Source organism: Poecile atricapillus, chromosome 6, assembly GCF_030490865.1.
Source record: "Poecile atricapillus isolate bPoeAtr1 chromosome 6, bPoeAtr1.hap1, whole genome shotgun sequence".
Classification (NCBI taxonomy): Eukaryota; Metazoa; Chordata; class Aves; order Passeriformes; family Paridae; genus Poecile; species Poecile atricapillus.
In genome coordinates this window covers 29,366,421-29,379,352 of record NC_081254.1, presented here as the reverse complement: position 1 = coordinate 29,379,352, position 12,932 = coordinate 29,366,421, and the positions used below count along the sequence as shown (strand labels likewise).

The following is a 12,932-nucleotide window of genomic DNA, read 5'->3' as shown; positions in this document are numbered from 1 at the left end:
CTACTTACAAACACTTGCCAAATACAATACTGTAATTAAGCTTCTTCCTTTTCCCAGTTGGTGATTTCCCCAGATTTGTATACTCAAATAAGTTTGTCTCCAAACAAAATGCATTTGAGGCACCTTTGTGTGATTTTCATTCCTAAGAGTGAGACTAAGAAATCCCAAATTCCATGTAAGAGTGATGTTCCTAGGTATGTTTTTATTCCTTCCTACTTGAAGAATGATACTAACTAGTTCTAGACATGGGTTGTCAATTAGTTTTTTGGACTAAAATCACAGCTGCATTTGGGACAAAGCTGGAATGTATTTATTTGAAACGAAATATATTTTTAGCTGAAAATTATTTGTCAAATACCAAAGTTAGGCTCAAGACTCCTGTATTTTTGCTGCATTTTGGTTTAGGTTTGTTGGTTAAAGTGTTACTTGAGTTATGTTCTTATGTGGCCTACCTGTATGATACTCTCCTGCTGTATGCCATACCTTGAGGGAAATGTTAAACCATGGGGCTGTAAAACCATGTTTGTAAAAAAAAAAAAAAGTTAAATAGAGAAAGACATCTGAGTGAAAAGCACTTACTGTGAATCTGAAACCGCAATGAAATCCCTTTGTACTGTAAGCATTCAGTGAGGTGATTTTCATGGCTGCATACACTTGGAATTAACCAACAGGATGCTCTCCATCACAGCCTGTAGCTGGAGGGGTGATTGCAGGACTTGTGAACATATACCAGCTATAGGTATATTTTGAGGTGGTACCTAAATGTTCTGTCACCTCAATGAGGCTGAGATCAATACCTCTAAATCAGAGCCAGGCAGTTCTGAGAAAATGGCCTGGTTACTCTAAACACTCCTCAGAATAACCTTTTATTTTGCCTTTTAACTGCTGGGTTATTATGAGACTGCTGCGTTAGGGAGAGGTGCTGCTGCTTGAGGATATGCAGCTAAATCTGAGAACAATGAGTTTATAATCTGGCCAGCTGTGGCAGCAGCACGGATTTCTGGCCTTGTGCCAGTCTTATGTGGCTCAGGCAGTTTATCAGCCAATATTCAGGCTGTCCCCTGCTTGGCATTCTAGGCAAGTGATTTTTGAATGCCTTCCCTCCACTAATAAGGAAAGGAAATTCAACAGGGATCTGTCTGTTCATCCTGGGACTTTTCCATTGAATACAAACCTTGCCAGAAGGCTCTCAGCAGGTCTAGAGTAGGTGAAGACTGCCCTGAAGCAGTCCAAAACTGGGAATAATAGTGAGGATATCATGCTTTATCCAAGCTCATTATCCCAGTTGCTCTGGAGGAGGAAAACACATTTAGAAAGGCTGCTGAGCAGATGGAGAGATGTGGCACCAGAGCAGGAGCTGTACATCCTAGGCAGCCTGCTTTTGGTGCTATTAATGGGTATGAGGAGGAAACTTGTCTCCCCATCTGACAAATAAAGTTGTGAAGTGATTGAAAATCTGTCCTAGGTGAAAACATTGGAAAAAAAAGAAATCTGTTTAGTCTGGTGATGAACCACTGATAAAGTAACTTCAAAATATTTGTTTGGGTTTTTTTCCCCTCTGCTTTTCTGTACCTATTAGAAAATAGTCACCTGCAGATTTGAGGGTTCAGGCTTATTTGCATCACACACCCCAGATCTCGGATATGCAATACAATAGTTGTGCTCCTTTTGTTGCTAAAGGTATAAACCACTAGTGATGCCTATAGCTGCAGCCTACCCATCCCCAGTAGGATTAACAACACTGAAGAAATGTGAAGTTATGTCTGTGATGTTCCTGAGTGCTGTGATTCCTTTACAGATAGCCATGAACCCAGACAGAAGCTGCAACTGCATTGTCAGCCTTCACACAAGTGAACAGCCCATGTCTGGCTGGCTGTGAGGGGGTGAGGGTCTGGGTACAATGGTAGGGACTGTCACCCACTGAGGCACAGTGGCACACCTAGCACAAGTGTGGGGGAAAAAATGTTGATGTAAGCTTCCTTCCAGGTTATTAACCTTTGAGTTTTATTTTATGTTAGCTGTGGATACTTGTGATCTGCTACGGTGTGTCACCAGGTGCATAATAAATTGTCCATCAGAACCCTTTAATTTATTGTATTGGTTTTCTGTATATATGGATTTTCTCTTTCTAGTACAGATAAAATAAATGCAAAATTTTCAAGTTTTCTCAATTCACAGCTCATTCTCAGAAGTATCAGATCAATCTACCTATTATAACTTGATTAATATTCTGTTGTAACAGTCTCCTCTACTGGAATGAGTGCCATTTTGATATGACCCCCTGCCATGACCTGCTCATGACATTCTTTACATGTCAGTTTTTCTCAGTTTGTAAAGGGATGATTTAATCTTCCAGATGAATCAGTTACTGGCTTCAGAGTACTCTGAAGTATTCACTATAAGGTGCTAGCACAGAAGTGTTGGGCATGGAGACAGTGAGAAGTGCTCAGAATGTTCTTATCAGCACTGATTAATCACCATGTAAATTTATAGTGCTGGGCAAACATTTCACAGTGATAAGACGTCTGTTTTAGCATTAGACCTTTGCTTTAGCATTCAGCCTCAACTTTAGTGCTCTCCAAAGCTGTAGGATCTATGTGCCACACTTCCTGTTGTGCCTCACTGCATCATTTGCACTCTGCAGAATGTGCTTGTGGAAAAGCAAAATGAAATTTAAACCTGCAAGATCTCAAAACACATTTCAGAGCCATGTTACTGACAAGACTCTGCTACCTATTGTGGACTGTCTTTTTATGATAAAGTTAATTTAATATACATCCTGAATGTCTGTGTCTGAGATGTGTTGATGTGCTTGCTCCCAGAAGAAAAATGCTGATGTTATTTTTCTGTTAGGAGCAGTTGTGTGCAAGCAGAAGGGCAACAGGGTGGGATCCCTTCCAGTGGATGCTACATGTTACAGTGTGTAAATTCTCAGAGAGAGATGATCTGTAGGAGGAGGTTAATGTTGATGAGACCACATGCAGAGAAAATTTCGCAGAGGAGGAGGTACAGGCTGCCAAGCAGCAATCTGGGAAGGCTGGAGCCTGGTTGCACCCCAGAGCAGCAGTTTGCATTGCAGGTGGGCTTCCTACCACAATCTCACAATATTTCTCTTAGAACCTTATACCTAATAGGTTCTAATAGACCTATTTGGTTCTGATACCTATTAGAACCAGAGCATATCTAAGATAATTGCTTTTAAAGAGGTATGTTCTAGGTTTTCCCTGTAACAACAAAGTGAAGAAAGATGTATTGGAAAGCAGGGCTGGTCTCTGCTCCTCAGTGCAGTGTGGCTTCAGATAGAGCTCAGAACACTTTTCTGAGCCTTGTGTGCCAAGACTACCAGGCTGCAAGAATTACTATTTATTTCTCTGAAGCCACTGAACCTGACCTTTGTAGGGCTGCAGTTACATGCTACATGAAAGGGCCATGGGGTCCAATCAAACAATAGCTATTTTTTCCTCTGCACCTGTAAGCTGCCCTTTGGATGGGAATAACTTGAAAAGTTTTGATCTTCGGTACAGAGTGAGAGTTTCACTCCTAATACAGACCATGTACATCTATGATGTGTTTTGTATGTAGTGAGTCATGATACTATTCTGAGGTAGGGTTTTTCCTTGTCCTTGACTTGGACAGTTAAACAAAATGGCAGAATAAAGAGATTAAGTTGGTATTTAAATGAGGATTAAGACTAGGGAATTTCCATACATGGCATCTGGATCTGGGACATTGCCTGTGTTTATATTGTGTAATGTATTGCCAGTTCTGGCAGCACATGCAGTGTTTACCTCAGTGTGCTACAGAGTTGAGATCCCCCTACAGAAAGGCTTTCAGCCCTGATCTTCTGGGCTGCCCTAGCAGGGGTTGCACAAGGTGGGCATGTCAGCTCAGACCCTGGCATGTCAGCCTGGCATCTCTGCAGCAGGATCATGTGCATGTCTCCCAGTAAACACCTACTGAGGCCTCATTCTAAAGTTTGCATTTGAATTTGTGAGATCTCAGCACAGGATATGAGGCATTAACGATTGACCATAATTAATTCTGACTTGACAGTCTTGATACCTGCTCCTTCTTCTTCACTCTTGGACATGAGATGGCAGGACAGGAATCACAGTGCCAACAGCACTGCTTGTTTAGGAATTCTAAGGATAGATTGTCCACAGTGGAAGGTACCAGCTTGCATTGTGGCATACTTGCTCATTTTGTGTTAGATTTCACTCATTCTTTCATTGGCAGTTTTTGTTGGACCCCTTCTTAATTGTTATTTGCATCTGCAATGAATGTCAAATAAAGGCCACCGAGGTTAACGCTGTTTACTATTCACAAGTGAGACGTGAACCTATGTTTAATGAACAAAATATTGTGTAAAGTGTATCACTGTATTGGCAACACTGTGCTGCAACCTGCCTTGTTATCATCTTGAATCCTGTGTGTGTTCATTTCTCTCCTACTTCTTGTCACCACCTCTGTGACCTTGTGCTTCAGCATTGCAGTGCCAAACTGTGGGGAGGAAAGCATGCAGAAATTCATGTCTCATTAGAGTTCATCCAAATGGAAGGAAGAACTGGGACAAAACCCAACTGGAATCTTTGTGGAGACATTTTGGGTTCTAAACAAATTATCTGTGTCTTCTCTAAATAACCTTTCTGTCCCTACATTTCCATGGCCATTTGTGTTTGGCTTTCAGATGCAGAGATCAAGGCAAGCATCTTCATGCCCTGACAGCTGGAAAAGATCCATCATTTTAGTCCATTTGAAATTATGAGGTCTATCACACTTCATCTTGTGCTGAAATCTTTAGCAGTCATTACATTTTCTGATACAAGCAACATAAATAGTGTTTAGTAGAGTAAGTAGTGATGAGCCATATGCAGGTTAGGAAAAAAGACGGTGGATATTTTTTATGCACACTATTTAGGATGGACAACTTTTGCTTTCTTAAGGAGCAGTACTTCTGGAGCTGAAACTTGTTCAAATGTTGCTGCCTTCTCCAGCAGACAGACCTTTCCACAGTCACCTCTGGCAGCTGTTTTTCAGTCGTGTTTTGATTGTTGTTTTTGGCAACACAGCGTTTCTGGTGTGTAGGGAGATGGTGATCCGGGGCGGAACAGGCAGGAGGAGGGAGGGCTCCCTGAGCCCCACTCATTTGTGAGCCACAGGCTCCATCCCACGGCCGCTGCGAATTCACAGCTGCTGAAATCCTGCAAGCTTTGCTCCAAAGCCACGCTTCTTCCATAACCAGAAAGGAATTAACCTGCCAAGGAAACCGGGTTCAGGGCTTTTTGCACAAAATAGCCGCCAGAGGAGCGCAGTGAATGCTGTAAAAGCGAGGCAGAAGAAGCGGGCTTTGGAGAAGGAGGAGAATTTGAAGGGGTGAAGCCGAGGCGCGGGTGTCAGCGGGAGCAGAGCGGAGCCAAGGGAGCTGAAGGAAGGGAAGGGGAAGGCGCAGGGCCGCGGTGCCGGAGCCGCCCGGCCGCTGTCCGCCAGCGCCCTCTGCCGGGCGCGCCCCGGGAGCGCCTGCAGCAGCGAGCCCGGCCGCGGGACCGCGCTGGGATGTGTGCCCTGCATCCTGCCCTGCATCCTGCCCTGCATCATCTCCCTTACCCTCAGCTGGTACCAAGAACCGCCAGCTGAAAGCCCTTCACGGAATTGTTCAGGAGGCTCGCTCTCTCTACAAACAGCAAAAGTTCTGTAATGCGCTTATGCTTCAGTATGTGCAAACAGGTACACCCACCGTGTTCATTAATGGGAAGTGTAACAACTGTAGTCATTCTTCCCTGTTTCACATTTAGAATCCTGGCAGTTTCATGGAAAAGTTCTAAGAATGTTTCTGACACTTTCAAGAGTTTTTTTCAACATTGTTCTAGTAACTAATGGAAGTAAGGAACCTACTGTTATGCTTGTTGGGGAATTGTTTCACGTCCTGATATTTCCTGCTTTTTATAAATCATGATTTCCCTTTCCAGTGCTTTTGTCTTGCTGTTGTTACTCAGGTACAGACCTTACACCTGGACCCCGCTGCATCTGCCACTGGCTATGTCTTCAAGGAAGTGTGAAAGCTCATTAGCTTGTTTTCCAATCTCAGATGTGCTCAATGTGCACCCACACCATGTAACCATCCAGCACTGAGCCTGTCCAGTCAGCAAGACATCCTACTCCTACAGTGTGCTCTACTTAATGCAGCCAATCAATACTGACAACACTGAGAATCAGGAAAGAAATGTCAGGTAATTAACTCTGAGCACCTTCTAATTACTGCTAGATGAAATGCACCCTTTCCTCCCATCCTTGATACAACGGGTTGGTTTTCATTTTGTTCGAAGACTTCACAGAACAAACTGGGACTTTGCAAGCCCAGGCCTGGAGGGGACTTTGGTACCATACTGAGACTGACAGGGAAGGGGGGCCCTGAAGGTAAATTTGGCAATGAAAAATGCTGAGTTTGCACTCTATATTCTCTTTAGAAACAAGTCCTATTGCCATCACAGCTTTTTAAAAGGAGGCGTTGGCAGGACACATAACCTAAGGGTTTTCACTAGTTTAAAATGCCAGCAGAGACTTGGGAGAACCAAATCTGCTTTGGGATTTTCCAGTATTTGAGGCACAAAGCTCATGGAATGTTTTATTTATCTGGTAAAATGGTGCACAAGGATTTTTTGTGGCTTTCCTTTTTCCTCTGTGAAATAAACATCTTTAGTAAAGAAGTCCAGGTCCAAACAGGATCAGGGAAAGTTACGAAGTACAGCCAGGCTGCATTTTATAATAAAACAGCACAAAATCCAATCACGAAGAGTAGGTGGAAGATGATATCTGCAAGAGAAACACAGGCTATATGTGAATATTTCCCTGTCAGTTTCCTTCTCTTCCCACCCCATTCAATAAAACTGCATACCCTAATGTGGCTCTGTCAACATATCAAATGTTAACAGATAGACTTTCAAAGGTGTGTTTCAAACCCCTTTCCAATCAGAAATTCTTTCAGACACCCCTGTTAACCCAGTAAAATATGATTGTTCCTTTTCTGGGAAGAGGGTGTGACATTTAGAGAAAACATTGTTCATTATTGCAAGTTATTGCTATGATTTTATTGTCCAGTGTGAGGGATGTACCAAAAGAAGGAAAACAAAGTATGTAACACTGGGAAATAAAATATGATTTCGAAATGTTCACCCTTTTGTCGAATTTACTGATATTTTAGGTTTTTTCTTTGAGCTATGGATTTTATGTTGACAAAGACACTCAAAATCCATATTTGGGATTGATCTTTCATTGTCATACTTTGCTGTTTACCTGAGAGTGTGTAAAATCTGGATAAACCTTTGCCTGTATAAAAGAGGAAGAGAAAGATTACATCAGGTTGGTGTTTAAAATAAGGTAAAGTGCACCACTGTGCTTTATAAAAGCAGAACAGAAAACATTTGTCACATTTTGAAATTCTGAATATTTCTTCCTCTTGGATTTACTGTTTGAAGTTATAAAATGTTCCTCAGTTCTAACATCGATGGGGGTTTACTGGTGCAACATAATGGATTGTAATAATTCTACTCTATCTGTATTTGCAATTTTAAATTGGCTTTCAGGTTGGTGTGGATACAGTTGATAAACTAGTATAAAGGGCTCTGGTAAAAACAGGACTTGTTTGAAAAGATGAACCAGCTCAGAGAGAAATCCCTGGTGCCTGCAGGAGGCAGCAGTTGGAGGATACAGTTGTGCAGTGGAGAAGGCCGATGGCAGTGTCAGGAGGGATAGGCACAAAGCATCCCCAGAACACATGAAGGTGTCGTGGGTATGCTGAAGTACAGACACACAGTGTAAAGAAAAACTTTCCTGCTGCTCCTGACCTCTCTCCCACTCCTGAACAACCAGTCAGAGCATGTCTGAGCTGCTGCTGAGGTCACAGGCAGGTGAGCAGAGCTTTCACTGCCAGCTCGGTGTGTCAGTGTTTGGCCATTTATCATAAATGCCAAAGGGGTGCCTTGACTCATTTGGCAGGTGAAGAGAATTTCACTGAGCTCTTCTGCCAGGGTTGGAGGGGACCAGCTTCTGTTCTAGACTCCAGCTGCCCTGGGGGAAAGGGGTCTGGCAGAGGGCTTTGGCTGCCTCTCCCTTCTCCTGTGCTGCCAGCCTCATTGCTTCCCAAAGGGAGAAGCTCCCCGTGAACCCGGCCACTTACTGCGCACAGTGATCTCCGCCACCAAAACACCTCCGGTTTGTTCCGCGCGCTGCTTGCGTTTGTCACATGTCTCAAGAGAGCAGAGAGAAAGCCATGTATACCAAAAATTAAAATTTTACAAATTAAAAACTGTAAAAAAAAAAAAAAAATCCAGGCACAATTCTTATGTTTCCAACCAAGGAAATTGCTGCATATTTTCTAGGGACTTTTTTTTTCCCCCCTGCCTGTAATTACCGGGGGTTTTAGTGCAGGAGAGATTTAAGGAGAGTCTTTACAGTTCATTTTCTGAAGATTTTGGTGGGCTGCCTTTCCCACCCTGCCTTAAACAAAACTCCTGTCAAGAAGGGGGAAATTGAGCTCCATCTGTTTAACCCCTGACCCTTGTGGAGGCTTCTGTGGTTGTTTATTGCTAATGATAATTGTTGTTCATTGTGTAGAAACAGGAAGCATAAATCCTTTCCATATAGATCAGCTCATGTCCAGCACTAATGATGCCTGTCACAGCTGACAAGGTCTGTATTGGAGGCAGTGCTCTGCAGATTAAAGGTCCTTGTGCATCTCCTGACCTTTGCAGATCCCCAGCTGTGGGCATTTTTATTAAAAACTCAGCAGGTGGTAATTCTGGTTATGAGTTGCTTGTAAGCATGGACCACCAGCTTGGTTCAACCTTAATTGCAGGAGACCACCAGCTGCACTTTTGAGTGGGAAGTGGACTCGAGGGATGTTGCCTGATGGAGCAATTATCCTGCACTGGAGGCTGAGGTGGGAATTCCACACAGTGCCTGAAAGGATGATGTAGGTGTTTGATGGTACTGCCAGAGGGGCACGTATGTAGTAATGGGTTTGTGTTTTCTTTTTACTCTGCTCTATGGCTGGATAAAAAGTTGAAGAAATCTTGAGAAACAAACAACAAAATCTAAGAGTTTTTTCTGTTGCCCTTGAAACTTAGAATTTCTAATAATGTGTTTTTGTCAAACATGCAAATTTTGCACTAGTCAGGTCCCCCTGCTTAGCACTGAGGCTGTATAATACAAAATGCTGCCTTAATTTACTCCTGGACCGAGAAAGGGATTAGAAAGAAAAATTTGGCTCACCAGGAGTGATGCTTTCTCTTCTCCAGCAAGAGACATTTGTTGTTGAAATGACAGCATATTGGCCAAAGAATATTTTGGGCTTTCATTTCAGGTTAAAAAAAATTTTATTTCATTGCATGAGAGAAAGAATGGCAAAGCTCTGACTTGGTGAAGGATGGAAAAAGAAGTGTTTAAAGAAAGACATTTTAGAGGCACCTGCCCATGCTAAATTATGAGCCTGTATAGCACCATCACCATACTCCCATCTAAGGATACAGGAATCCACTCTTCTACCTCAGTTCCTGCTCCAGAGACAATTTATGTATTTTAGGCAGAGAAGGATGTCTGTAAGAGCAGTAACTTACTATAGCATGGCAGAGAGGACTTTCCTTGAGAAGGGAGACTGGGAGCTTTGAGAGAGGTTCTCCCACTGCCCCCAGGGTGCTCTTAGCACTGGGATACTTAGTAAAATGGAAAAAGCTCAACTTCCTCCTTCTTTCCAGTCTTTTGTTTAACTGTAGCAGTTTGTCAGACAGGACTGCAGTCTGGGATACTGACAGGAGCTGAGTTTTCAATGGCTACCTTATTTCTCAATACATTTAAACAAGTTTCCTAATGTTGCCTGTGGCATGGCAGGGGTCGGGGTGCACAGCTTGGGGTCCCACCGTGCCCTGCCTCCATCCGCTGAGAGCCCTGGCACTGGCTCGACACCTGGCACAGCCTCGGGAAGGGCTGGCCATCCTCTGTCTGAAAGTGGCACTGTGTGTTTCTCCAGCAGGGAGGCCTTACCACAGGGCAGGAGAACTTCTCGCTGTCACAGACGTGTGTCTCGCAGTGCAGCCAGACCTTGGACAGCTTGGGGATGTTGCGGAAGCGGAAGGCGTTGAACTGGAACGTGGCGCGGTTCGTTTTCCCGTTCTCATGCACCAGGATGGAGTAGTCTGTGGCACACCTGTGTTGTGTGTGGAGAAGCACTGTCAGAGCCCCCATGGCTTCAGTGAAACATCTCCTGAGGTGACAGTCTGATGAAAGCATTTGCCCTGCTGTGGGCCAGCTTTTCCTTTGCTCCCTTATACCCCCAACCAGCTTTCCAGTCATCCTCAGGGCTGGGCTGAGTAGAGGCACTCCCCTGGGTCCCAACAGCACCTACCCTTTGGTGATCAAAGGCCAGTGGATCTGGTAGAAATACTCTGAGGAGGGAGTTGCCCAACAGTTGTTGAGAACAACTTTAAACCTGGGGAGATGCAAACCCCAGATTAGCAAAGAATGTCCCAGCTGCCAATTTATTACTCATTCCTCCTTCCCTTGCCTACCTGTCACTTAAGCCCTTGGCTTCCACTCCAGCAAATATGTCAGAACCAATTTCTGATGTTTCAACAACAAAGGGGGCTTCCTTTATACTTGAGAACTTGGCATTCTTTGGAAGACAAAGACAAAGGCATCATACATTACTTGTAACATGCAAAGCAAGGCATGATTCGACTTCAGACACCACTGGAGAGATTGACCCCAGAAATCTGGGTTCTTATACCCTGCAACCTCCAAACTCTGCACTGGTAGTATTGCAAGCCAAAGATAATGTTTAAAAATATTTTTGTTAATATTTGGTGCATAATGATGATCAGTGACAGAACTTGATGCTGTTTGGGTTGCAGTATGGGTGGGAAGCAAGCTTGCTGCTGCTGCTTCTGATGGTGGGGAAAGCTGGTGGGAGTGAGGGGAGATGAGTACATGGAATGGGAATGGAGTTGACACATGGCCATATGTTGGAGAAAAGGAATGAAGACAAGCAGAAATCACAAGAAAAAAGCCAGCCTGCTGAACATGGAACAATGTGGTGCTCAGGTGAAAAGTTTTTGTTACAAATACGCTGAAATGCCTACCTTAAATCCCATTGCTTCTTGTTGGGTAAGATGTTAACAAAGCTGGCACCAGAATTATATAAAGAATATCAGGTTCAATCCTAGCATTGGTTTACCTAGTGGTAAATACTCCTTTTACCTAGCCTATTTTAACACAGGATGTTCCTAGTTGTGCTTTTCTAGCTGTGCTAAAATAGAGAGGCTGTTTTGGTGCTTTTGACTGTGCTTTTGTGGAGAAAAGATTCCAAGATTAGGAGCTGTCTGCTCCAGCAGTGCAATAGAGCTACGGAGAGGAGAGGGATGCTTCAAAAGATCTGCCTGATATCAAAGGACAATATTTTGTTGGCAACAAAATTCCAGCATGACCTAAAGATCTGAGAGGTACATGAAACATCTGTCAGGTGAGAGGACCAGGGAGAAAGCTGCAAGAGAAATGCAAGGAGCTTTGCTGTGTCTGCAGAGGCCATGCAAGGCCAGGAGTACGTGCAGATTCATGCTGCCCTTGCAGTGGGGCTACAAACAAGTTTTGATTTTTCTTCTCAAATCTGTCAGCAGGTTAGAAATGTACCACTCAGCAGAAAAAGCTGCCTGATTTTGAGGGATTAAAAGAACAGTTGGCATGTGTCTGCTCCGTTCACTTTAAGTATATCTCTGTTAATCAGCAGAAAGAAGAGCCCCTGCCAATCCCACTGCAATTACCTGTGCCAGGCTAGTAATGTGCTCCATGACACATAAAAGTCAGGAGCAGCAGCCCTGTTTTTTCCAGCTCTTTGGCTGGAGCCTGTGTAAGGTGAAGGTGAAGGTGTGAGTGGCAAAGAGCACTTACAGAGTAGAAGTTGAGGGACAGTTGGCTTTCAAATGAGCCGGAGCTCCCGTTCTTCACGTGGACAGTGGCCACCCTGGGGACAGGACAAAATTCCGCATGAGTGAGGCATGGTGATGAGGACAGGGTGAGACACACTCCCAAAAGAGGATGTACCTTTGGTCAAAGGCAGCCTGGTTCACCAGGTAGTTGGCATTGTATGTGCAGGTGAATGAGTAATTCACAGGCTGGCTCTTCACAATCACTGAGGTGTCATTGGAGACGATGGAGTTATAGAAGTGATACACAGGATTCTTGAACTGTGGATGGTGAGAGAGAGAAATGTGGGCAGTACTGTGTCTTTGAGGCACCAGGAATATACTTTGAAACATGAAGACTCTGGTGTCAAAACAGCCTCCCCAAGAAAACAAGGTTTGGCAGCTCTTTATATGCTGTGCTGCCTATTCATATGCCTTACTAAACATAAGTTCTGTGTAATACAGGTGCAAGTGAACAGCAGACTAATATCACTAAGCCTGTGAGTATTTTTCCTGGAACTGCAAAGCACAGCTGTGTGATTCTTCCTTCTCCTTGATACTGCAGTTTGCCTCCTTCTTCCATCAGTACCTAAATTTTACTTCAAGCTGAAGAGGACAGGACTCACTCAAATAAGTCCAGCCATTTCCTGAGTCAGAAATGCTGACCTTCATAGTCTTACCTCTGACTGTGTCCCACAGTATGATTTGTTTTTAGGTGACAGGTCTGGGATTGTGAATTGGTAATATCCTGAATCATGGATGCCGTTGTAGCAAATGCCTCCAAGTGCCAGCTGATTAACCTCCCATCCATAAGGACACTCTGGAATTCTGGTAATGATGGTTTTAGGATAGCAGTATACCAGAATTACATCTGAAAGGAAAATTATACACCTAGAGTTATTCAGTGGTAATTTCCTTTCAAAGAGGTGGGTCTGCCCACTTACTTTCCATTTGGCTTAACCTTCTGTGAACAGGGGTGTGTGC

At 43.8% G+C, this 12,932-nt stretch overlaps 1 protein-coding gene and 1 long non-coding RNA gene across 2 annotated transcripts in view; one reads left to right on the top strand and one right to left on the bottom strand.

The window, feature by feature from the left end:
* Nucleotides 1–6,608: 6,608 nt before the first annotated feature.
* The window catches only part of TECTB (tectorin beta), a 10,344-nt gene continuing 4,020 nt past the window's right edge, over nucleotides 6,609–12,932 (bottom strand). The window contains exons 4-12 of the mRNA XM_058841424.1: nucleotides 12,629–12,819; nucleotides 12,088–12,230; nucleotides 11,935–12,007; nucleotides 10,560–10,663; nucleotides 10,397–10,480; nucleotides 10,036–10,198; nucleotides 8,174–8,243; nucleotides 7,291–7,323; nucleotides 6,609–6,810 (exon numbers count right to left, since the gene is read on the bottom strand). Of these exons, the coding sequence (XP_058697407.1) occupies nucleotides 6,758–6,810; nucleotides 7,291–7,323; nucleotides 8,174–8,243; nucleotides 10,036–10,198; nucleotides 10,397–10,480; nucleotides 10,560–10,663; nucleotides 11,935–12,007; nucleotides 12,088–12,230; nucleotides 12,629–12,819 (914 nt within the window). The 3' untranslated portion in view covers nucleotides 6,609–6,757. The remainder of the gene's footprint in view (nucleotides 6,811–7,290; nucleotides 7,324–8,173; nucleotides 8,244–10,035; nucleotides 10,199–10,396; nucleotides 10,481–10,559; nucleotides 10,664–11,934; nucleotides 12,008–12,087; nucleotides 12,231–12,628; nucleotides 12,820–12,932) is intronic.
* Nucleotides 10,994–12,932, top strand: part of LOC131580356 (uncharacterized) — a 24,641-nt gene continuing 22,702 nt past the window's right edge. Inside the window, exon 1 of the long non-coding RNA XR_009277851.1 lies at nucleotides 10,994–11,091. This is a non-coding gene — a long non-coding RNA (uncharacterized LOC131580356). The remainder of the gene's footprint in view (nucleotides 11,092–12,932) is intronic.